The following is a 25,592-nucleotide window of genomic DNA, read 5'->3' as shown; positions in this document are numbered from 1 at the left end:
GAAGTAAAATAGAGGACAAACACAGGGGGTTTATGTAGCACATCTTACAGCTGTTGGGTCTCGTGACTGAAGGGAGAGACCCTAGTTTTTTTCTCTTCCAACCCTCAGCTGGTGACTTCCTTGCTTGGCCCCAAACCAGTCAAAACTCAGCTGCTTTCTCACCACAAACACAGTCCTCTCTCCCCAGCTCCAGTTCCTAGGGAGTTCCCAGAAAAACAAGCTTGTCAACAAAGACAGGGCCAGGCAGGGTGGGAGCTGGGTTGACTTGGTGTCTCTGGCCCTTTAACTGCTCACCAGCTGACTGGACAAGAAGTGATTTCACTCCACTTTTTCGTCTGAGTTTCTCTGCATGGCTGGATTTCTGTTTTCCAGATGGAATATATTCCCAGCATATTACTCTTCGGAGGACTTTTTGTTTTAAACTGAAAATGTGTTCTCGGAATAGATTCCTTGGAATGTAAAAGTTCACTTTGGACTAGGCTGTTGCTCCTGTGCTATGTATTGACACTCAGGGTAAAGTATTTCAACCGCCACAGCTAAATTCCTTGGATTTGGTCTTTTAATCTTACAGCATTTCTTTATCTATTTATTTTCTCTCTTTCCCTCAGCTCAAAGACTATCTGGCATATACAGTAGAAAGTCAAGGGTCCTTTTGATTTCCTGGGGGTCGCGCTCTGTTAGTTGTCAATTTTGTTGCGGTCATGGTTCATTTCACAGCTATATGCTATTGAGTGTTGCCAAATACTGTGTCCTTTTACCTCCTTGAAAATGAAATGGCCTGTGAGTGTGCGTGTGTGTGAGTGAGTGTCTGTTTGCATTTGTCGGTAAAAGAAATAGAGACTGAGATGGATCAGATCATGATTTATATGTATGTATTCTAGAATAGACGGCTTGAAATACACACAGTATTATTCATTACCACATGGCATGAAAAATTGAGTCTTAGCGGTGCATTTCCTGTATATGTGCAGTAGAAAGGTACAAAATGAGAGACAAAGGTGAGAAAACATCAAGATAAATATAAATGGAAACCGTTGCATAGTAATTAGAGCTTCACAATTAATTGAGTCACAATCACTGTTGCAATTATAATGTCACCCTGTGAAATTATATCATCAGTAAAGGTTGTAATTTAAAGGTATGGTGTGCATATGATGATATTTTGGATTCACTGACACAGTAGCAGAGAAGTGCAAGGTATAAAAGAATGCAAAATGAAACTAATTATAAATATACACACTGGAAATGGTGAGTAATATGTGCATTTTTCTTTTTACCTAAGTCACAACCTTTGCAGCGTGATAATGCACAAATGTAATCATAAACCACTTGTTGTACTTCACCAAACTTATGCAGAGAAAGAAATAGTTTTATTCTCAGTGTGTCTCAATATGACAGATAGCTCAGTGTTGATACTCACTCACAATATGTATTTTGTTTCTAACATGTGCTGGGATGTTTTCTGTGCCTGGAAACGTCTCCTTTTCAGACACTGACAGGATGTCTCATGTGGAACGCTCAGACAGGTCTGGTCGCCAGGGGCAGCGGCGTAAACAGCACCGCTGGAGTGCACCAGACAACTTCCACAATAATAGCAGGTCAGATATCCTTCAAAGATAACACAGTTTCTGTCTGTATAAATCTGTTGCTAATGTTACAGTCCCATCACAGACTTTTTCATACGACTGCCTCACCTGGTTGTTTCTCAGGATGCACGGCTTCCAACACTACGATGGCCTTAAGGCTCCCAGGATCTCCTCAAGACCTATGGCCCCTGAAGGCAGGCAGCATGGCTACATAGCGATGCTGGATGAACTCACCCTCGAACACATGTCCCAGGACTGCAGCTCTCTCAAGAATCAGCTGCTCAGGCTCAAAACCTTGCTGCAGGTTTGTCATACGTTTGCAGAAAGATGGAAATCTTTTAATGTAGTAGCTTTATCGCTGTCAGAGTGAGAAATATATTCAGGGGGCAGATGAGATAATAACAGGGCATGAGAAAGAAAAAAAGATGTTAACAGTCAGAGGATATGTGCACTTAATACAGAAGAAACACATATCCTGATCTAAGCAGGTAAAGATATACACAGAAGGACCAGCATTATAGGCCTTGTACTTTGTAAAACTAAATTATCATTAATGCCTGTGTGAAATTTACACTACAGAATGATAAGGGACATTTTTGTTTGCATTTGAATCAAATCTCTCTTTTTGACATGTTAATTGTGCTCCCTGAAAATACTCAACCACTTTGACTGTAGAGCCTTAAGGTGGAAAATATATCTATCGGCCCATTAGTAACACTGTTAATTAACTGAGATCTTTCCACTATGAGGTTGAGCTCAAGGCAGCAACTGTAAAATGAGCCTGCAGCCTTGCCGAATCCTAATTGATCTTTGCTTTATTGTGCTAACAGTCGGATATCCAGTACAGTTCTGTGTAGACACGCCGGCTCAAACTGGGTTGTACTTGACCTGCATGAAAAGCAGGTAGAGGGGTGTGTTCAAATGATAAATTAATTTTTCACTTAGGTAGCTGATGGAATATTAATCAACAACTTTGCCATCTAATTGCTTTGTAAGAATTTTTCAACAGTCAACTTTGAAACAGATGGAATGCTTGTCACTGCTTTTCAAATACTTGTCTGTTTTGACTGTTAATCAGATAACGTGCAATTTTAATGCCACGCTTTACCACGCTGAAAACCTGTGATTATGAGTCTTCTCATTTGATTAACCTAGTAATTATAAAATCTGCAGTAATGAAAGAAACAAATAAGAATAATTGTAGGAAATAAAATGTTGCAACCGGGTTTTATAACCATTTTGTACTGTAACATACAAAGGTGGGGTGTTCCTTATTTGGGGTGAAGAATTTGATTTGACTGTTAAAAAATAATCAGCAATTCCACCTGAGGAAACTAACACTGTTGGCTGACAGTTCAGGGATAGCAGAGTGCATGTGCTAAAGAGTAAAATTATTCCACCATACCGAAATATTGCTCTTGAGGCATGCCTAAGGCAATTGTCATTGATCAGGTCCACTGTACTTTCTGTGTGGATATATATGAGTGTGGTAGCACATACACACCTTTTCTATTTGTTTGTAGTTCGAGGATGCAGGCTCTCAAGGTGATGTTGCTCAGGAGACTGAAGACAATACCACTGCACTACAGGCAAGAACCCTTATCCTAGGTTTACAACAATTATTGATTAGATATGATGTATAGACTTTTATATACTTTCCAACCCAGATAGTGTGCTGCTCCAACTGTGTGTGTGTGTGTGTTTTTTTCTTTCAGCTGGAGGAGCTGATTAAGGAAGTGCAAGTGCTCCGGGAGGAGCTGAGGAATCGAGACAAAACTATTGCTCAACTCACAGTGCAGTGTCAACAGCTACAACAACAACATCAGCAGGAACAAATGGTGAGTTGGTCTGAACAGGACTGCTACAATTGAACAGTCTGAGAAGGAAGACTAGATGTCGACTTAGAAACATCATTTACAGTGTATCTATACTGTCCGAGGAAATTATACTAGATCATTGATGATTACTGTAGACGGAGCTGTTTCTTTCCTTTGTAAAGGCTCGGACAACCATTAGATCACATTATGGAACAAAGAACATTGAAAACTGACAACCTGTTTTAGTCTATACACTGAATCTTATGTTTCAAAAATAAAAGTATTGAGGTTACTCTAAATGTTTCTGCAGACAATCAGAGATCCCACAAAAAAGGGTGCTCACATATATGACAGTGTGAAAAAAAAAGAGAAATGCTAATTAAGTACTCTTCAGATATTGCCATTTACACAAACGCCTATATGAGCTTCAAAGCCGAGCACTATTTAGATCTCTTATATTGTAATTATGAAGCTTTTGTTCGCATAGACCACATCCTTGACACCATTCTTCTCACAGGTCTGAGAAAAACGCCCTGTGCTCACCTTTTTTTTTCTTTTGTTTACATTTATTCCAGGATTATCATATCTCACAAAGACCAAGTATGAATAGAGTGAATAAAGACCCACATTTTGTGCTCTGTAGCAAATTGAGGACAGATTATTAAAAATGTGGTGCTGATACATGTCCAATTCCTGCACTAAGCTGTGTAATGGGCTGTGAATACACGCTGCATCGTTCATCATCAGTGGAAGCTGAGTTTCTGACTGATCAGCTATTGGACTTCATGCACTCAAACACTTACGGTGCCAACCAATAAGCCCTATTCTGTTTTCTGTTTCTGTTTGCCTATATCTCCGCTCTAGGTTTCATTAGTGTCTTGACCAGACTTCCTTGTTAGTCAAACAGCTGTATGCCTGGCTCACATTATACAAATCCTCGCTGCATCCAGAAATACCAAAATGTCAATGCAAGCCCTGTCCACAAACTTCCCTATCACATGCTATCCAATTAGAGTAAGCACTCATCCACATCAGGTTCTTGAGTCCAATACAATAGAGTTAGTCCTTCACCCTCAATGTGCAGAAGGAGCAAACAGAAAGATCGCGTACCGTACTGTCAGTATAGGCTAAAGGCGTTTCAGTGAAATATGTGCGTAAACAAAGAGGGAAGTGCACATATTCAGTCTTCTGAGTCTATTAAGGTGGTAGGCAGACACCCAGCATTAGGAAGATCTGCTGAATGTGGCCTTCTAGTGTTCCTCCCTTGCTTTGTGGTGTCCCACCTGGACTGGGACAATATACAAAGCCAAAAAAGCATACACCCAAAACTGGGATGAGTTCCTTAATATCTGCAAAAATGTACCTTTGTACAAGGAAGCAATTACCAGATGAACCTGACTCAAAGTTTGTGAATGTATTATGTCAACGGCTGGCAAAAAGTCAAGTAAATGGAAGGAGGCAAAATATTAGAGAGACTGCTGAGACAGAAGGAGGGAACAGTTGACCGAATTGAACATAATGGAGTAATAAGAAAACAATAGAGAGGCTGTGTGGCAGGGAGAAAGTCTATTGCAGTGTTTAGTGTAACTGTTACAGGCTGAGGAGAGAAAGGGAGAGAAAATATAATAATGGCAGAGAGAAAAGGGGCGCTATCAAAGATAGAAAACTAATTTCTCAGGCCTACGTGACAAGATGTGGTGGTGGATGCCATTTTCTCTGTTGAAGTGCTAGATTGCTCATATTTATGCACTCTCGTTTAACTGCAGTGAAGTTTTCACCAACAGTTTGTCTTGAGTTCTGTCATAGTCTCTGCAGTCAAGCACAAGTTGCTTAAGGATTTTATTCACAAATACAGATGTAATACTTAATTCTTGGTTAAAGAGTTCAGAATCATTGTTTTTATGTCTGCAGTACCATTGCTAACTGTGATGGCACTTTAAGCCATTTGTAGTGGAGATTTGACTGATGAAAAATATTGGAATATTGGATTAACATTTAGTGAAATGCAAATGTGAAGCTAGTGGATTTAATTACTTAAAGGGCAATACCACCCTTTTAAACCCTGCATAATAATCTGCTGCTTCTGATCTTTTAGTCAGTAATATGATTCAAAATAATATGGAATATTTTATTCCTCGGCTTCAAGACCTTCATTATTTTTCTTTTCTTCACTTTCACATGAAAATTTAAAACCAGCCACAGATGTGAAGATTATTTCAGTAGTAGTTGTTTTTGCCTGCATAAATAAGTACTACATGACTGTGTAATTAAAACGTTGTAAAATCTTGTTTTTATTTTAAATATTTGGATCGGTCATATGGACGTGGGTGACATGGTGATCAAACTCAACAAACATCTGCAATGTGTCCTATTTGATTTAGTTGGTGTAGAGGTGGTTTGAATGCTGGCAAGAGAAGGTTTTATGACACTGTGGGTGTTGTGGTATTTCAAGTGGCATATTTTCAGTTTTTTCAGAAATCACGGGATTAAAAAAAAAGTGATCAAGTATGAAAATATGCTTTAGGCTGACATTAATCATGAGAATTTGCCAGTCTCTAATAAGCTGGTTTCCTGTCCTTCTTTTGTCCTCTTTAATACCACCTCAGCCTACTCAAGGACGGCAGGACAGGTGTCAGTGCCACCACCAGAGGGCCCCCTCCTCACTACGACACAGTGGCAGACCGATGGACAAACGGATGCAGCAGCACTATGACAAGGCCACCCAGACATACTGGAGACCACCCAGTCATACTGTGAGTATAAACAGCACCCTCCCACTGTCACAGCCTCACTGTCAACCTTTTGTTTGTGCATGAACATTACACATTTCTAAATTAGTTGAACACATATGGGCACAGTATGGCTAGGTTAGTTATAATACAGGTTTTGCTCTTATTTAGTTAATTATATGATTATATATGAAGAAAGTAATATATGTCATTATATGGTATATATAGAGCATAGCAGAGCTTCTTTTCAATAGATGATGAGCAAGTGCATTTGGGCGTGATGTTGCTGAGTCACTCTGCTTAATTTTACTTCGCAAGCCTCCCATTTGAAGTATATACTGCTGCTGTCTGACCAACCATGTCTGAATTGTCTGATGACTACATTTTATCCCCTCTATGGAGTACAGTTTATTAGGTTGGCAGTGGTCTTGTCACTGTGTCTCACACTATTGCAATTAAACCCACATCTCACACCAAACTGGGAGTTGTGAGGCAGATGCTAATTTTGCCAGAAAAAGAAGAGATGTGTGATGTTGAGATTAAGGGCAAATATGGACTGATAGACTGACTGAGTGTGAGAGGGAGGCATAGATAGATAGATAGATAGATAGATAGATAGATAGATAGATAGATAGATGTTCAGCATCATGCAACAATACCATGCTGTGTGGCAGTTCAGTATTGATTCAGAAGTAGAAGTGCCACAGTCAGGGTGCCTAGTAACCCCTCGCGCAATTGACCACCTTTCAGCTGTCAGGCATACTCATGCTATCAGACACATGAGCAGAAGCAGAGATGAACGTGAAGAAAAAAGGATTTTAAAAATGACGTATCTGAGGTGGATGTTATGAGTACATGAGGCAACACAGCTGAATATAACATTCAATTATATGTACAAATATGCACCCAAATGATATAAAACAAAGGGCAAAGCAAGCAGTCGCAGTAACTTAACTATAGTGGTCCCTGCTCATCACAATAGCATATGGTTTAACAGTTGCTATGGTAACCATTAAAGCAGGGCTAGCTGTATTCAATGGGGGATCATCTCTGTGGTGGAAACATCTATTTGTGACCTGTGGTACCTGATGTATAATAACACATCAAAACATAGTACACATGGAATCCTGGGATTTTTTTTCCCCCATCCGTATTCTCTAACCTGTCTCTGGATATTTATGTGATTACTTACCTCTTCTCTTTTCTCTTACTTTAATCTATACTACACTGATAACACAGTGGAGGCTGCATTTGTGAGGAACACACATCTCACACTCGCTCTAAAAGGTTAGCTCAGAGCATTTTTACTGTTGTTTTTAGATGAGGTAACAAAAGAAGCATGCACGGAGTAAGCAAATAGGGAAAAGGATTTTTTTTTCTTTCTTACTTTGAGACTTTATCAAAGTGTCTGGTATCACACTGACAGGTTTAGCACCTTCAGCAAACTTGGGTTCAGGCTGTTCCTCATACATCTCCTTACTTTTGTTTTTGTTACTCAAACATTCTTTGTAACTTTGTGCATTTTCCAGCATCTCCTCTGCTCCTCTTGTCATTATTTGCTCAAATATGGTTTCCTTTCCCCCACACAAACACCCTCTTCTCTGCTTTTTTTTTTTTTTTTTTTTTAAATATTCTTCTCTGACATTCAGATTGCTGTTGTATCAGAGCATACGAGTAGCCCGTGCCCTCTTCTTGATGGTATCTTAAAGTGCTAAGCTGGCAGGATCAGCCCAGAATAATTTTGAAGTCGAAGGCCACTAGCTATAATCTTTGTATAGCTTTAATACTGATATCAAGTTGGCTAATCAGTGGCCTTTTGGGTACGTAGAAGGTCTAAAGTTGAGTCTGACTGAACACTGCCAACATTCACCTCAGGGGACTCTCACTGTGCTTTGAATTGAGATTTAGAGTATACAAAGACTAAGCTCTTGACCCATGACCTGTACTGCCCTGGACAGGTCTTTTAAGGACTCTTTTTTGGCATTATTCATACATCTGTATTTTCCCATATTTTTTGCAGGGGCCGTGGATAACTTTGTTCTGTAGAAACATTCTGGCAACATATCCTAACTGCCTCCTGGAGTGTTCCATTTCATTCTTACAAGCCAATTTTAATTCCAAAAGTTAGCTCTGTAAGCGTATGCTTCTTCTCTTGTATCTCTACTAGATGCAGACAAATTTTGGACACACTTCTCACAGCAAATTTGAATGTGGTGTTGCTACTTTTAACGTCACTTGTGTGAAAAATAATTGACTAAAATCACAGCAGCTGAAATGTTTACCCCGCCTTTCGGAACAAATAAAACATCAGTGACATGATTTTAACCATTTTAGATGAAGTGCAAGACAGATCCACGCAACATTGTGTTGGTGTATATGTGTCTTTGTTTAGTGTGTGTGTGTGGGCCATGTTGATCGTCTGCATATGTTTGTGTGTGCTCGAGTGGGATGTGCCACGCCATGTATCTCTTGTACTCAAGTGCAGGGCACACTCGGTATGACTGAACAATGAGTTCAGCAGACTGAGGACTGCAGAGCCGACCTTATTAATAACCCAGATAAACAAACAAATGCAGATGAGCAGCGGCAGTGAAACAATGGCAACACAATAGGCAGTGTTTCATCAGCAGCAGACAGAGAGGATAATTACAGCCACCCTCCTACTCCCTCTCTGCCTTTTAAACATCCTCTTCATCACTTCCTCGCTCACACCGTCCTCGAAGTTGTTGCTCTCACTCTTCCCTTCCCAGTTTTGCTTCAGTGATTTCTTCCTTTCCTGTATTTTTTCTCTTTGTTACTCTTTCTTCAAATTTACCTCTCTACTTGATACAGCGGTTATAATTAGATCAATTTTCTGTCTCACATTCAGAGTGAGAGGCTTGTAAAGGGAAAGACAACAAGGGGAGAGTCAATGTAAGAGCGGAGTGGTGAAGACAGGGTTTTTTAATGAAAGGATGTTTCTTAAACTTTACACATAATTCGAGGAACAGGGTGATGTCAGGGAGAGACGGATAGGGAAGGAAGGCTTGAACTCAGTTAGTGATCGGTGTTAAACAGTAGGCTGAGAGACCGAGATTTTTCCTGTTTTATTGATGTCACCTTTCCTCCCACGTCCTCTTTGTCTGCCCTGTTGGGTTGCAGACACACCACCACATTTGCACACATACGATCGCTAACACAGCAACACTTTCTGATGCATACACACGTCCGAGTCACCTCGGACAGGTGAGGATTTAATTGCCAGAGGCAGTGAAGTGAGACATTGTGGCGAGACCTGAGGTATTAGCTGTAGCCAACCTCTAAAACTCTGTGTAGTGGATTAGGGGATTGAAGCAGATAAAGGCTCTGTCACGGACAAAGTATCTTGGCTTCGTCTGAAAACTGTTGTTGTCTTGGATAGAAAGGTGGTAGGGTCAGAAAACAGCGTTCACTTTTCTGTTTAATTTCTGTACTATTTAGCCAATTATTACCATCTGCTCGCAGGACTGTGCAGATGAAGTAGCTTAACAAATCCTACAAGTGTATTACATTAAGATAGGGTCCCACAGGCCACATATCACTCTACCTAACAGAACGTACTACTTTCATTTACCTCATTCCGTATCAACCTTAAATATCAATGTAACTCTTCTGCTATAGCAAATGAAATGAAAGCAGCTCACTATTTCAGGCAGTGGCTACACATATATAGCGTACTCCTCAGAATGGATATGTAATGGCTGCTTTTAATTCATGGCAGCATATTTACTCACACTTTAGCTGTATAGCTTTTACCACCATCGCCTACCTAAAAGTTATTCTGGTGCTTGATACCGCTTCTGCCATCACTGCTCATCCATTAGGACTGTCACTGTTATTGCATAACTACTCTGCAATTAGTCAGGCTGACGGCCATTATTTTGCATAATTGTTATAATTGTCTCCATTCACCTTTATAAAAACAACTGGACAAAATGAACAAAAATGTCGTATTTCATCACTATTTCCACATTATTTTCCACTGTTTGAAATGTCTGACACTCTTTTAATCATCTTTTTGTGCCCTCTTCGTCTGCTGTGGTTTAATGGTACATAAAAGGGTTGCTTAATTTCTTTTAGTACCTGTCATTAATTTATTTGTATACTTCAATAATAGATTTTTCAATTATTATTCGATCACAATCTGTTGTGCGCATTTTTTTGCCTTAAAGGCAAGCAGAAATGCATTTTAATGTTCTTAATGTCAATAAATTGCTCTTCTACTGTACATCATACACATACAGTGATTCATAGTATATTATGTGCATAATTAAACCGTTGCTTATCTTATACTATACCAGTGGAAGAAAAAGATATATTGTTCATTGCAATTATATGTAAGACAATTAATAGTCAACCCAGATTTCATTATTATGACAACCATGGTGTTCATGAAGCATTAAATAAGCCTAGCTAATCATAATTATATGATACTAGAATGAATACTAGTAGTTCCTTACTCTACTGAAAGCTTAAAGATGTGCTACCTTTGCTTACGAGAAATATTTTCCAGAATATGTCAGATAGGAATGTTTTGCTTCTAGCACCAGTCGTCTAATGGCAGCCAGTGCAAATATCCCAAACATTTCAAGCTGCCAGTCCAGAGAGAACAGCAAGAACTTTCAGTGGCCTTTTCACTTGTGAATGCAATCGGTTGCGTTTCGTGGAAGTTACAACCAAGCTGGAGTTACCTTACTGACAAGTGAATCTAAGGTCTCTGTACTGCTGGGTGGGAAATAAGAGAAGTTTTGATGGAATATGAAGAACTTTTATCCTCTCAATTTCCGTGTTTCTGCCCTTGTGTTGCTTTGTCAGCCCTTGAAGAGACTGTTCAAGGTTGGAAAACTGTAAAAATTTGACAGGCAAAGCTGCAGTGTTAGGTCTAATAAAGCTGCCAGACAGTGTCAAAATTGTTTGAGAGCCCTCCAACATCCCCTCTTGTTCTTATTGCCTAAGGTTTTCCTCTTCACAAATGAAGTCTCGACAGGATGTTTCAGCCAAGACCTCCTGCTGAAACAGTTGTAGATGTTCAAGGAAGGACATGGACCACAGAAGATCAGGGAAACTCATTCCTCCCTCCAGCAGTCGCACTAGGAGGGCTCTCAAATAACTTGGGCAGGACCTGCTGGGAAGTTTCTTCCATCCTTCTCTTTGCTTCTGAGTCTCGGTCTTTGTATTTCTTCTTGTTTCTGATAGACTCCGTGTCTCTTTTCTGTATTAGAGTCTTATTTTCGAGGCGGCTCTCTTTACAGCTGTGGAAAGGAGTAGCATTTGATAAAGGTTTAGTGTGTCTGCCTCCATAACGTGATGACCCTGCTGTCTCTTCACTTAGCTTCTTCCCATGAGGTCTAAGGAGCTGTAGATAGCTTAAACTAAAGATCTGTTGGTTCAAACAAAAACACTTTTATCCTTTCAAATACATGTACCGTTAACTGTTTACATATAACATTTAGCAGAAGGAATGTATAATTTGGCAGGCTCAAAATGAAAGCATAAACAGCAGATACGTGGGATAAGAGTGATGAGAAACACAAAAACACACAGGATATATGGGAAACATGTGACATGAATCCCCATAATGGTCTTTAAGTGTATTTTAACCCTTTAACCCGGTGCTGCATTGTGCACTTTACAGCATTCAAATTACTGTAACTCCTGAACCGTTTGTGCTATCCACAAAATTCAAATGTCATCGGAAAGCTGAGACCCTGAGCTTTCTGATGCTATACAATACTTTACTGCGGCAGTGTGGGACTCTATTACAAGTAGAAAAGGAACTGTTTTAGAGACCTCCACACAGGCTAAAAAACGCCTGGAAATAACAAAACATATGAAGCCATAATATGGATACTGAATGTTCAAGACTAAAATTCATGTTTGAGCAGATGTAAAATAGATGAAAGTTTATTTTTGCAATCTCATAAAGTTTTGTTATGGACATTTTACAGTTGTCTCTAATAATAAATATGCTAAACACTTCAAGTCCATTATTTTCATTTTTTACTAAAACACATTGTTCTAATAATGTATTATTCATAATAATGATAATTAATGGCCAGATATTGAAAGTTAAGCTCTTCCTGAAAACAAAGGTGCAAAAGAATTGGCAAAAAAGACATTTTCGGACACTTTTATTACAAAGAAAACATGAAGACATTTAGGCGGCGTGTTATAACGGCAGTGTTGAAAGGTTTAAGTCATGTGGCGTTCCATGTTCTCAAAACCAAAGCTGAAAGTGGTTGTATCTGGCCTCAACCAACACACATGAAAGTAGCAGGGAATGGATCACGCAGTGGTCTCTCCTTAATGGCATCAATAATGTTGCACTAAATTATCCACAAAAAAGACACCAAACAGGACATGAGATTAAAGATACATTTATATGGCCTTTCTCCTCTAGCACACCTGGTGAATTGCTGCCTGAAATGAGTCTAACTCTTCTTGTAGCTGAAAAACATTTAGCTTTTGAGGCTGCCCACTCTCCTTAATGGAGTTCTCATCTACAGTGTAAAGGGGATGCAGGTTGTGAAATGGACTTAGAAAAGTGCCATGTGGTGATAATGGATTTCACTTATATAGGAGGAGACAAAATAACATAAGGACCATTGGAAGCCTCCTGGTAGATATTATAGAGGATGGTACAGCAGAGCATGTGTCAGCTTGTGCTTTATTCATTATATTACAATGATCTCCTGGGTTTAAAACCAAATGTATAATGTACTAATGTAACACGCATGCAATGTGAAAAACCAATAACTTGTAACCGTGTGGGTGTTTTAAGTTTTCCTGTTTACAGCTATTTGTTTTTGTGTGTCTGTGTGTTTTAATATAGACTAAATATGAGTAATGGCTCAAATTAGGGCTGGGCAATATGGCCAAAAATGTTTTTACTACAAAAAATATGTGTTATTTTATCACAATGAATGTCATTGCCACCGTGGTCGCAAGCAGACCAGCCTCGCTGCTTCGGATTCTGCCTCTTTCCCTCTCCGTCTTCTTTCTGCCTCTCCTGCTGCCTAAACCTTTTTCTCCTCACAAATGAAGCCTTGACAGGAGGAGACCGCCTGCTGAAACCTTTATTGATGTTCAATGAAGGACATGGACCAGAGCAGATCAGGAAAACTTATTCCTCCCTTCAGTAGTCGCACCAGGAGGGCTTTGAAAGAGCCCTGGTCCGACCTACTGGGAAGATACTTCCTTTCTTCTGCTCTTCTTCGCCTCCTCCTCCTCCTCTGTCTCCTTCATGTCGTTCTTCTGTTTCTTCTTATGAAACTGAATGGGTTGAATTGACTAATCACTAACTGGTATTGCAGCCGTTGCTGTTCTGTGGTATGTACGTGAATAGTGCTGGGTGTTATCTGAACAAAATTATATTGAACATTTGTCATATGAGGAAAATAAGAGATCATCAGGATTTAACCCTTAACTGATAAAGCCCCAAATCTCCACTGGTGACCAGAAACATCTACTGATCTAAACTGTTTAATACCTGTTGATCCACTAATCCTATCAATACAAGTAAATAATTAGTGTAAAATACGGATTGTCATCTTTTAATGGTCATCAGATATGACCCATTTGAACATTCAGAGACTCCATGGTGAACGTGGAAACACCGTCATCTTCTACAACATTGATTCACCAGTAAAACCCATGGAGTTGGATCAATGACAGTGGATGGAGACACTGGGTTTATGTTCAGTTAATGATATATTTGCTGAAATACTAACTTTTTCTTCAGTTTTTCTCTGTTTTGATATAATAACCTTTGAATTTACTCTGAATTTTCATAAGCATCTAAATCAAATACATGAAATCAAATGTAGGAAAATACATGATTTACAGTGACAAATGTGAAACATAGAGGATAACATAATAAACTAGTGTGTTCTAGATATGGTAGTTTTTATGCTGTTGTGTATTTGTGCAAGCTGTGTCACATTTGTCCAGCAGTCACTGCCAAAGCGTTCTGGCCAAAGTAACATGATTGTGAGGCTATTGCATTCCAAAATTAATATCTCCCAAAATATTGGTCTTATCAACTTGCCGTTTTCGCTATGGTCTTCCTTGACCAAAAAAACATAAGTATGCCCAACTGCAGCAGTCAGCTCTTTGTGGATTTTATGTGAATCCCCAGACACACACATGCTCACAGAGGCCACTTGGCTTTTGTAATATAGATGGTGATGAATTGCTGAAGAAAGGTTAAATACAGAGAAAATTTCATTTGGGAACTGCCACAAAAGTAGCACTGGGTCTTTATGGGTTGATAAGTGTCTCTGTATTATCTACACATGTCTGCTTGTGTGTGTCTTTTCCTTGTGTGTACTAATGTTTGTTCCCTAAACAGAGTAACACAATAACAAGTTGTTCACATAAGTGTGTGTTCATTTGTGAGCATGTGTGTGTTCTTGTACGTCATGCCTTTTGTCCTCTGTGTTTTTCTCTGCGTAGGGTGTGCTGCCCACCCCCTTGCTGTCCCCGTGGCAGGCACAGCACCAGGGCCTGACCCGTACCAGCATGCCCCAGCGCAGACAGAGTGAGTCACTAACACCGTTTCCAGCCTCTTTTTCCCATGTCACCATAAAGTACTTCAGCCATTTTCCTATAAATAACCCTGTGAAAGATGCATCTTATTAGCTGCACAGTTATTTTTCACCCTCCAATTGTGGGGATGTTTATAGTGAAAAGCGAGGTTTAATTTTCTTTTTTTTTTTTTTTTCAGCGCAGGATAGTGTTTTGCATGGTTTAAGATGTTTGCATTAGTAAAAAGCTTGACGTTTAATTAGTCTTCTTTTTGTATGCAGCGCATTTATAGCTTTAGCTCCTCTTTATTAGCCACATACTGTCAGATACAGACTACCTTCGCCTGCAGGAGGCTTTATAAAACTTGCATATTCTTGTACTTCTAACCCTCACATCCTTGTCTACACATAATAAATGTTTAGTTGAACATTAAAAATCCAACATATGAGAAAAGTGATCTTTCAGCGCAGCCTGTTCCACTGTAGCTGTGGATACAGAAGTAACATTTGGCACCTTTTTTTTCCCAGTATCTTTCTTTACATATGAACATTGTGACTTTGCTGCGGGAGATGGGCCCCCCCAGAAAGAATGACAGAGGCAATCACAAACACTGTGCCTGTTTCAATAAAAAAGCTTTTATATTAACGCTGTGCCAGAGAGATTTTTTTTAGGTGAAGTGGGGTAAACAGAGTGACAATAGGTAAATAGAGTACAGAAAATGCACACATTTGAGAGACTGAAAGGCCAAAAAAATGAGGAAAGAAATACAGAGAAGAAACCACGCTGTGTTCTTTCGATCTCTCCTCATGGGGCTTAGCTTTGTATTAAGATGGAAGTTGAAATAAACATGACAGTACTTTTTTTTATTGTAGATTGTTTCAGCAAATGTACTTGAATTTATAGATCAGGGGTCTAACTGAGGAAATACAACAACAAAACAACCTCTGTAGAGTGAGAAATGAAGACTAGGGAAGCGAGGTAATGACACTGAAACGTGCTTAAATGTAGCTTATATGCATTCGTGCACAGATACAAGATGAAAACAACTGATGGGAGAAACATAAGTGTATTTTTGTTTCGCTGAATAAACCAATCACCCTTTAATGCTGTGATTTCCCACTGCGATCTCTGGCTGTAAACAAACTGGCCTAGAGTTCTTGTCAGCAATAAAGTTCAGGAATTAAGCCAGTTTTAGACTTTGAGAAGAAGCCATCCAGTTTACAAGTACGTGGTAATTGCATCTTGCACTCAAGTGTTTTTTAAGCTAACGTGACCTTTTCTTGCAAGTATGAGCTCTGCGTTACTTCTTGACTCACAATTTCTTAACTCCAACAAGTGCCTTCTCTTTCTCTTTTTCTGGCTCTAGCTGTCTTCCCACTCTAAACTTTCTCTCATTCATCTCATCTCTTAATCCTCTTTGCCTCCTTTGCACCTAATGCCAATGACAAGGAGTGGAACATCTAGTGCAGTACTTCACTGACAAAGCGTGGTACAGTAACCTGTTTGTTTTTTTTTGTTTACATGCAGCCGTCACGCAGCTGCCCCTTCTCACCCTCTGCACGCTGAGCTGTGGTTTGGCGTGATGTGTTGTGACAGACGCACGTCCTTTGAAATTTGCGTTTGCATGACGTCAGCTCCTTGAGTTTTCTTTTGCGTCGCCGTTTTGACATTGTGTATTTCCCCTTGTGTGACAGTTTGAGGCCACGGTGACACCGTTTTAAATTATGATTTCATTAAGTTGTTATTATTTTTCAGATTTCATTTACCTTTTTTTATTATGTAAAGTTTTGAAATGAGTTTCTGTGCTCTAGTTACTTCATTCCCAGTTTTCCATTGTGCTCTTCTTAATTTGCTCCATCTTATCAAACAAAGCGAACCATTATGCATGCATTGGTAAATCCCTCTGTGTGAACTTCTTTTTCTGTATTTTAATTCACTGAAAAGGTACTACATTAATAGGTATTGAACTCGAGGCATGCATCCTATTTAAAGAGGTTATATATAAGACTAACCCTGGGTCTTGAATGGATATTTTTGCCATCCTGAGCAATTACCTTTATTCTAGCTCCACTGTCATAAGAGGTTATTCGCAGGACGCAATTGACAAGTCGTGGCACTTACATCTCCCTATAGTGCAACCACATCTCCGCATATGAAACCAAACAGCGTCTTATATACATCAATGTCGTCATTCTGTCATGTTACTATTCTAATCACACACTGTTTGTGGTGATAGATGCTGGAGATGAGGCTGTGACGATGACCCTTGGCATCTTCCAGGTGTCTGCTGAATTGACTCTCAAATTGGCATGTTTCTTGGTTAGACCGATGATTTGCTGTTGAAGCGACGGCTATGTGTTTAGTTCTTGGCAGCGCAGTAAAGCGGCTGATAATTATTAGTATCTGTTACAGATGGCTGTAGATGCAAGAGATTGATGGCTCTGACCCTATAGATGCTGGCAGAAGGCTTCTATATCTGTAGCTGCCGACCTCACATTTCAATATGTGATAGTATTCTGACAGTTAACACTCTAGTACGTTATGTATGTTATATGTTTTCATTAAGGCTTCTAGATTGTTTTGTTCTTGTGCCTAATGAAACAAAACAAATATAAGATTAGGTTTTTTATGTCACTGAACTTATTGATGTTGGTAGATTTAATTTGCAAATGTACTTTGGCAGCATAATACAATTTCTGGAATGGAACAAAGCCCATATGTTAAACTAGAGGAGTCAGTAGGAAGTGCTTACTCACAGACTGAATAAAACACTTCAAAGCTAAACAAAGACCCTATAAATTTGCCGCTTTTTCACACGGAAAATTAATCACTTCTTTTGTGAGAAGGCAAGAAAATTCTGTATTTGGCAGGACTGAATGACATCCTACAGTTGTAATAGACTGACTGTGGCTGGTTGTTTTGTAATAGGTTAGTGGACGCACTGTGGCAGGGGACCAGGAGATGGAGCTGTGGCCTCGGACATCTACACCCACTCACAGTTCAGCTGACAGCCACAACAGCTCGATGTGCCCACATTCAGATTCATATCTTATGAGAGAACAAAGTCTGTTCATTGTAGTAGATTTTAATTGGAATGGAGATGTCCTGTTCCATCTGCGGGTCCAAATATAATAGAAAAAATGGCAAACAATACATCGGCACCTTATTGAAATTAATAAATGCCTTTAGAGATACTGATTAGATCATTAACTATTCATGAAATTAATTTATATTTAATATTTAGTTCTCTACTTTTGATCTACATGAACATATAGTTCCCCTCTAGAAAACAGAGCGGTTGTGATAAACGTTTATTTTCCTTTAGGTGCTATACGTTGTCTACAAATGTGGCGGTAACTTTTTATAAGCGAAATTACCAAATTTCTTTAAAGAGTGGCGCTGTGGTGCTGAAATACAAAGCATCTGTAGTGTTTAGTGGCTACATGTAAACAAATAAAGCACATTTAGCACAGGGGGGGAATACATCATGAACACTTGTGCAATCGAATCCAATCTAATACATTAGCACTGCAAACAGTTGTAACTTTGTAAAGCCTGTAATGAGTTTCTGTTGAAGCTGTGTCAGTGTGTTGATTCACTCCATTGAAGCCACAGTTTCTTGTTTTTCTGTACTGGATAATTAGCAGCTTTTCAACCTGATGAATATTGAACGTTATAATCTGCATAAAGGCAGTACTGGTCGCAGGGCTACAGTTGGATCACACACAGGTACAGGTGTTTAGGTTATTATGTCTATGACCTGTGTGTCCACATATGGAGGGCAGCACAGTGCCTGGAGTGACCAACTATGCAGGCAATAGTTAATGGAGTTGAATAGAGTTGTGTATGAGCCTCGCACAACAGGAAATACAGTGAGTTTCACTCATTCTGGAGTAGTTCAGAGAGGAGCAGTACATACAACGTACAACACTATGAGGAAATAAGTCGAAGAAAGGCAGATTCTTCAGTGTCCTTTTTGGATTCAGAATGGTCTTTTTGTGCATCCACACTCTCAGCGGCCTATATTCCACAGAGATTCAGGACAGTGACAAAAAAAAGAGAAAAATCCAACTCATCCATTTCTGGAACACATTACAGAGTAGTTCAAAGTCAGCCTCATGCCTCGTTATATACACCAACTATTTCATGACTACTCATGAAATATTCTCGTGAAAAGAATAATTCTATTAATTAATTTTTTTTTTTTTTCATTTTTATTTTACAGCCTCAAATACTTCAGCCTTTCATCCCCTGCCTCAACGAGCACCACCACCAGGGAAGACTAGCAAGAACTCCCCCCACAGAGGGCCACAGTGACCTCATCAGGAGTTCAGAGGAAGGAGCCCACATCCCCGCTCACCATGCTCTTGAAGGCCTCGTGGCAGATGTGTGTGGTCCGGACCCTGACTTGCTGAGTCATCTCCTCAGTACCCACCTTCACTGCCCAGACTCTGTGATTCCACGGGGGGTAACTGTCAGAGACGGTCCAGCATCGGCGGCACAGCATGAGCGGAGAGTCCCTGCTGTGACTCTGCACAACACTGCCACCCCAGGACCTGCTGGTGTGACCTGCCCTCGCATGCTGCAACCTGCTCACTTCCACAAGCGTGTGTCTCTCCCTGTACTTAAGCCAGGGGGCGCCGGTGGGTCTGCTTCCCTGAAGCCACAGCGCTCCTCTGGACCTCTGGCTTACCGGACCAAGCAGCTGCCCCCTCCGTCAAGAGGCCTTCCCTGCTTTAATGCCGGACCCCAGGTGCAAGCTCCAAGTCTGTGTCGCACTTCACTGCTTCAACCTCGCAGAGCATCCGAGCCTTACAGGGATTTACAGAGCATCAACTCCAGCCTGGAGGAACCCAACCAGGGCATGCTCAGAGACCCTGGAACAGCCAAGATCCCAAGTCGCTCATGCCTCCCCAAGCCAAAGATTCCTTGAGGAGCTTAGTACTCACACATCAAGACTTAAAACTGGAATTACACTAATCTGACATTGACATTCATTATCTTCCCCTCTTTACCTATGATTTCAGAGTGATTATTTTACCTTTACTTATGTTTCCAACGTCAAACAAATATACACTGATATCATGAACCCATATGGACTATTCAGGGATTGGTATTATGACTGCTGTATTGTTTTAGGTTTTACAACTCCAGTATGTAGCAGGATCTTGTCTTTACCTAACTCCTTAATGTTAACCGAGAGCCCGTATTGTCCTTCAGCCAGCTTTTTCAAACTAAAGAGGTTTTTTTAAAATGAAATTGCAAAATGTCATATGATCTTTGCAAATACTGCTGAGTAAAGAAGACGAAGTGTTAGCATTTTTCTGCTTTTGTTATACCCGATGGGTATTACTGCACCATATATAAAGTCTTCACGCGGCTGTGCCCTCTTGACACACAGGTGCATATAGTTTTAAACAAAGAGGCGACATGGATATGACCTTTGCTGTGTAAAAGAAAGCCCGAGGGAAGTTGGAGGCAAAAACAAGAAGTAGGGAAGAAAGAAAAAAACATGATGAAAGAACTACAAAAGGCAGAACAGTGTAGAAAAACTCAAAAGCAAATTCGTCAAAGCTCACCAAAGCTGTCACATCCACGATGAAAATATGGGTTTGTGTAAATGTGTGTCTTGAAATTTAAGTTAGAAATAAGAGGGACAAAGAAAAAAGGTACCGAGCTCCTCTGAGTTCAGTTCACTCCAGTATGTACCCACGTTTGCAAAAGGGGTCACAGGTCTTCTTTGTAAGATTTAACAAAATAGCCTCAGTAAAAGCCAAAAACACAGGCACACAGAAAAAAATCCTGAAGTATATTGAGTTCTCTGCTTATGTTGGAGGTACAATCAGGGCAAAAAGTGACCAAGCGATCAATTATTGTTTATAATGCGGCAGAAAAATAAGCATAAAACAACTCCTACACTTTAGTGTGCTCAGGTACATGTGAGATCCAGTCCACGTAAATACACCAAGTACTCTGACACTGCATCTGTTGTTTTCAGGTGTATTTTTTTCATGCTCCCAAAAGAAAATAGTTAAGAGCAACAAGAAAGATTGAAGGAGAGTGTGGAAATGGTATCCAGCAATGCTAATTAAGCTAATTAGCCTAATGTTCTTATGATGTGACACACTGGTTGTATAAGGAAAAGTCACCTGTTTCCTATGCAAATACAAGTTTCTGCAAAAAGAAAAACAGTTAAAGTCAGTTACACTCATTTAAAATTAGTTTATGCCTCATTAGACAACATTACCGCATTGTCAAAATGATTTTAGAAGTTAAACTCAGGTCAGGAAGGTAACACTTTATTTAACAAAAAAGAGCTTGGACTCAATTAAATAACTTATTAGACGGAGATTTCAGTGATGAGCAGTCCTTTGAACTATCTCCCTCAAAAAAAACATCCCCTTACTGAACTTCATTAGATGTGTGAAGTACTTGCTCATTGTGTGTGTGTGTGTGTGTGTGTGTATGTGTGTGTGTTTCAGAGTCTAAGCTGTCATTTTTTCCCCGTCTTGTCTCTCTCCTCCTCTTGCTCTCTTGCACATCTCTTTGGGAACATCAAAGGTATTAGCGCGGTATTTTCAGGTAGGGAGCCTTCGGGGCTTTAGTGGTGTTTCTGTGGGAGTTTTTTGAGAATTGTGTTTATCTCTCCTTCGCGGAGCCCTTTTTGCAGTCAGACGCTCCCAAAGTGTCCCCAAACGGAGAGCAGCAGTGTGTTAAAAAGGCCTTCTGACAGCAACTCTGCTCTCTTCTCTGTCACGCCGCGTGACCGCTTGGTGTACGCCTCTGGCACTGTCCGGTCTACTGCGTCCAATAATGCACCCTACATAGACAGAGTGAGACAGAGAGAGCTACACTTGAGGACACACAACATATATAGACACACATATACAACTGCTCTGACACAAATTAGAAACTCACACACACATCAGCTCACACGTCCAGGCACAGTTCACCTCCATACACACAAATAATAAAGTGCATAAAAGTTTGTTTTTGGTGTTGAGATCTGCTGTGAATTACAGTATAATACAAGATAGATATTTTCAGATACACATTGATCCATCTGTCTGCTGTAGACAAAAAATAGACACTGAAAGATAGACAGTGAAAGGATATGTGTGTATGAATTCAGAAGGCTGATGAAACATGTTTACCTTTTGGACGGTTCAATAATGTGCCAAAGCAACCAAACATCTATATATATATTGGGAGGATGGGAAGGCTGCAGTGAGATAATGGGGCAGAGCAGGTGTGGAAAAACAAGAGATGTAGTGATGAAATCAAGATGAACTGTTTTTTGGCAGGCTTGTCTGGTTGGGAATGTTTGTCCGTAAAATGTCACGAAGGTGTGTACAGGAGAGAGAAAGAAAGAAGAAAAGAAAGCATAGCATGTTTGTTTGTATGTGCTGTGGTCCAGAGACCAGCCCAATCCTCTCTGCTGTGTCACTCACTGCTTAGTAATGCCAAACAGGAAATCAATGTTGCCCGCTGTGTGTGTATACATCTGTGTGTGTCTCCAGACACCTCTGGCGGCCAGTGTTTCTCTCTTGGAAGACCGTGTGTTTGTGTGTGTTTGTTTGTGTGGATGAGAGACGTGCCCACAGGCCAAAGGTAAACCCATGCCAGGGAAAGCAGGCCAGTGCCATCCTTCTCTCCCTGTGCTGTGTTCCCTATCTCCAAATCAATGTCTCTGCTCAGTTTAGCACTCAAGCCAATCCATCTTGCTAGCTATGCTATAACAAAACCACAACAGGGCTGAAAAGTCTCTGCAGCAGCCTGGATCAATTCTAATGCAGGGTCTTGATTCTAACAAATTGTAAAGCTGCACTGCACAACAGGAAACTTACCAAAGGGGGCCATGTTTTGTGTAATCTTAATTTGGCAAAAACAGGACTGCAGTTTGGCACCCGGTACACATTATCTATCTATACAAATATTGGATTGCAGCAGAATGGATGTGGACATATGGATACTGAGAGACAATACGTATCATGGTATAACATACTGGCTGCTCAGTTTAACAACACACTCAATGGGCTTTTGTTGTACTTTTCTCATCAGCCACAACAGTGTTAAAGTTGCTTCACATGGAAGTTTCAAGTGCTAGCTGTGTGTAGATGTTCACATGTCCTCTGATTATATCTAAGGTCACTGTATTTATCACTACATAATCTACAATATAGCTGCTTTAAGCTGTTCAGAACTGTCTCCAGTACACTGTGCAATATTAGCTAAAAAAGAAGAAAAGGGTTGTGGGGGTGCTATCTTATATTTTTGTGACCTATTATGCAAATGAAAAAGCAAATGCTTTTGACAAATTCTAATCTAAAAGCACTTTAAATGATGCTAGTTTTTGATGCTGAATGAACAGACTGTAGAGTTCATTTAGTTTAACAATATCAGTCTTGATTTCTTTCTTTTTTCTGGTGTGTTTGCAGCAGTTATATTATACTTCTAGGAAACCTAGTGAGACAGTAATAAACCTGCACCAAAATCCGATGACTATTGTTTGAGCAACTTTTCTTTGTTAGTGAATGAAGTATTTACTCCTTAAATGTTTTGAGTTTCCACTGTGTTGTCATGTAAAATGTGTAGGTCAGTGATGAAATGTTAAAAACACGACAGCAGTGGGTGGTTTTGCACTGCTGGAAAAAATGTTGACAGTCACTGCTTGTCACTGATTTGGATCATAGACCTCTACCAGCTCTTAGACACAAACACACAGCTGCTGGTCTCAGTTTATTTTGTTTCCTTTATTTTCAATGTCAACTGGTTGTCTTTCTGTGGAAATAAATCATGATTGTGAAACAAACATGGTTTTGTGGAAACATCTTTTATGAAGTCTGTTAAATTCAACACACCATATTTCAGTCCTTAAAACCTGTTCAACCCTGGGCCATTTGTTTCTAGTGGGAATCATTTCAACGTAACACAAAACAATGGCTTAGCTGATAACAGAGCCTTCATTCATATAAAACCAAGTTATAATCAGAAAACAGAAAAGGTAAGACAATATTCATAATAATCTCTTCGTGTGACCTTCATTTTTACTCTTCTCTATCTCGTTCAGTGATTTTTAGTGATAGAGGAATCATACTTACTCCTTTCCCCTTTGAGCCGCTTTACTTTCTTGTTTGGAGAACATAACAACTGTTAAATCTGCTTAGTGTTAGTGCTGCAAAGTTTGTCTCTGGTTTGTTTTAATAAATTATTCATGACACATGCTAGTCTCAGACTGTTAGCTTGGTTTAGATATTTGTACATGTGAGTGCTTGTTTTAAATGCAGTTGGTTTTGGAAAGGTTTCAGCTGACGTTCTTCTGACTACATGGATGTATAGCATGTGTATATTGCTAGAAGCGTTGCATAGCATTACCATGGCAACACAAATGGAACTGCGGCTCCCAGGGGGCAACTGAGTTTAAGAGGCTATAGGGCAGGGGTGTCAAACTCATTTTAGTTCAGGGGCCATATTTAGCTAAATTTGATCTGAAGTGGGCCGGACCAGAAAACTAATAACCTATAAATAATGACAACTCCAGATTTTTGTCTTTGTTTTAGTGTAAAAAACCCATTAAATTATGAAAATACTTACTATTATAAACTATCAAAAAAAAAAAAAAAAAACCCTGAAAAAACTGAAATTTAAATTAAAAAACGTAAGAAAATTTAGTGCAATTTTAACAATATTATTCCTCCACTTCTCATTTGTCCATATGCATTATGGATCAGATCTACAAAGACACTAAACACTGAGGAACAGGCAGAAAAATGATTAAAATGGGCTGAATTTTCTACAGACATTTCAGGTTGTTCATATTTGTACAGGTTATTCACATTTTGTTGTTACAGGATAGTATGTAAATGTAAATATTTTCATAATTTAATTTTATTTTTTGCACTAAAACAGAAAAAAAAATTAAGTTGTTAATTCTAGTTTTTTGGGGGTTTTTTTGGCTTAATTGAAGATTTTTTTTTTTACTTAATTGAAGATTTTTTTTTTTTGGGCTTAATTCAAGATTTTTTTTACTTAATTGAAGATTTTTTTTTTTTGGCTTAATTCAAGTTTTTTGTTTTACTTAATTAAAGAATTTTTTGGCTTAATTCAAGATTTTTTGCTAAATTTCAGATTTTTTTTTTTGGCTTAATTGAAGATTTTTTTTTTTTTTACTGAATTGAAGATTTTTTTTTTTTGGCTTTAATTCAAGTTCTTTTTTTACTTAATTGAAGATTTTTTTTGGCTTAATTCAAGATTTTTTGCTGAATTTGAGATTTTTTTTGGCTTAATTGAAGATTTTTTTTACTTAATTGAAGATTTTTTTATTTTTTTGGCTTAATTCAAGATTTTTTTTTACTTAACTAAAGTTTTTTTTTTTGCTTAATTCAAGGTTTGTTTGTTTTTTCTTACTTGAAGATTTTTTTTGGCTTAATTCAAGATTTTTTTGCTAAATTTGAGATTTTTTTTTGGCTTAACTGAAGATTTTTTTTACATAATTGAAGATTTTTTTTTGGCTTAATTTAAGATTTTTTTTAACTTAATTGCAGCTTTTTTTTTTTGGCTTAATTAAAGATTTTTTTCCTTAATTCAAGCTACATTTTTTTTCGCTTAATTCAATTCAAGACTGTGGAATTTTTGCACTCGGCAAAAACATCCCAGGGGCCGAACTGGACCCTTTGGCCCCTGGGCCGCATGTTTGACACCCCTGCTATAGGGGCTGTATGTAGTATTTCTGCTTTCAAATATAAAAAAAGACCTTAAATCACCATTGAGAATAAGGAATAAATTATCCTAAAGACACCAATGTATTAGATTGTAGAGATAAGAAATAATTCATTTCATATTAGGGGTCCTGTGGACTTGTGTGACCACTAGAGGGAGTAGTGAGTCAAAACTAACACCACAGGGCACAGAGGTTG

At 39.1% G+C, this 25,592-nt stretch overlaps 1 protein-coding gene across 4 annotated transcripts in view; it reads left to right on the top strand.

Moving 5' to 3' along the window:
• The window catches only part of ccser2a (coiled-coil serine-rich protein 2a), a 54,721-nt gene extending 31,233 nt beyond the window's left edge, over positions 1 to 23,488 (top strand). For 2 of the 4 annotated variants that reach the window (XM_030155517.1, XM_030155518.1), the window contains exons 5-10: positions 1,490 to 1,598; positions 1,710 to 1,890; positions 3,110 to 3,175; positions 3,302 to 3,424; positions 6,010 to 6,156; positions 18,902 to 23,488. In XM_030155517.1, the coding sequence (XP_030011377.1) occupies positions 1,490 to 1,598; positions 1,710 to 1,890; positions 3,110 to 3,175; positions 3,302 to 3,424; positions 6,010 to 6,156; positions 18,902 to 19,609 (1,334 nt within the window). In that variant the 3' untranslated portion in view covers positions 19,610 to 23,488. Of the gene's footprint in view, positions 1 to 1,489; positions 1,599 to 1,709; positions 1,891 to 3,109; positions 3,176 to 3,301; positions 3,425 to 6,009; positions 6,157 to 14,604; positions 14,690 to 16,125; positions 16,166 to 18,901 lie in introns of all 4 variants that reach the window. The other 2 variants (XM_030155519.1, XM_030155520.1) reach the window with 2 other exon arrangements.
• Positions 23,489 to 25,592: the final 2,104 nt, after the last annotated feature.

The sequence above is a fragment of the Sphaeramia orbicularis genome, chromosome 15 (assembly GCF_902148855.1).
Source record: "Sphaeramia orbicularis chromosome 15, fSphaOr1.1, whole genome shotgun sequence".
Lineage (NCBI taxonomy): Eukaryota > Metazoa > Chordata > Actinopteri > Kurtiformes > Apogonidae > Sphaeramia > Sphaeramia orbicularis.
Note: the sequence above shows the minus strand (reverse complement) of the source record. Positions and strands in the feature narration are given on the sequence as shown.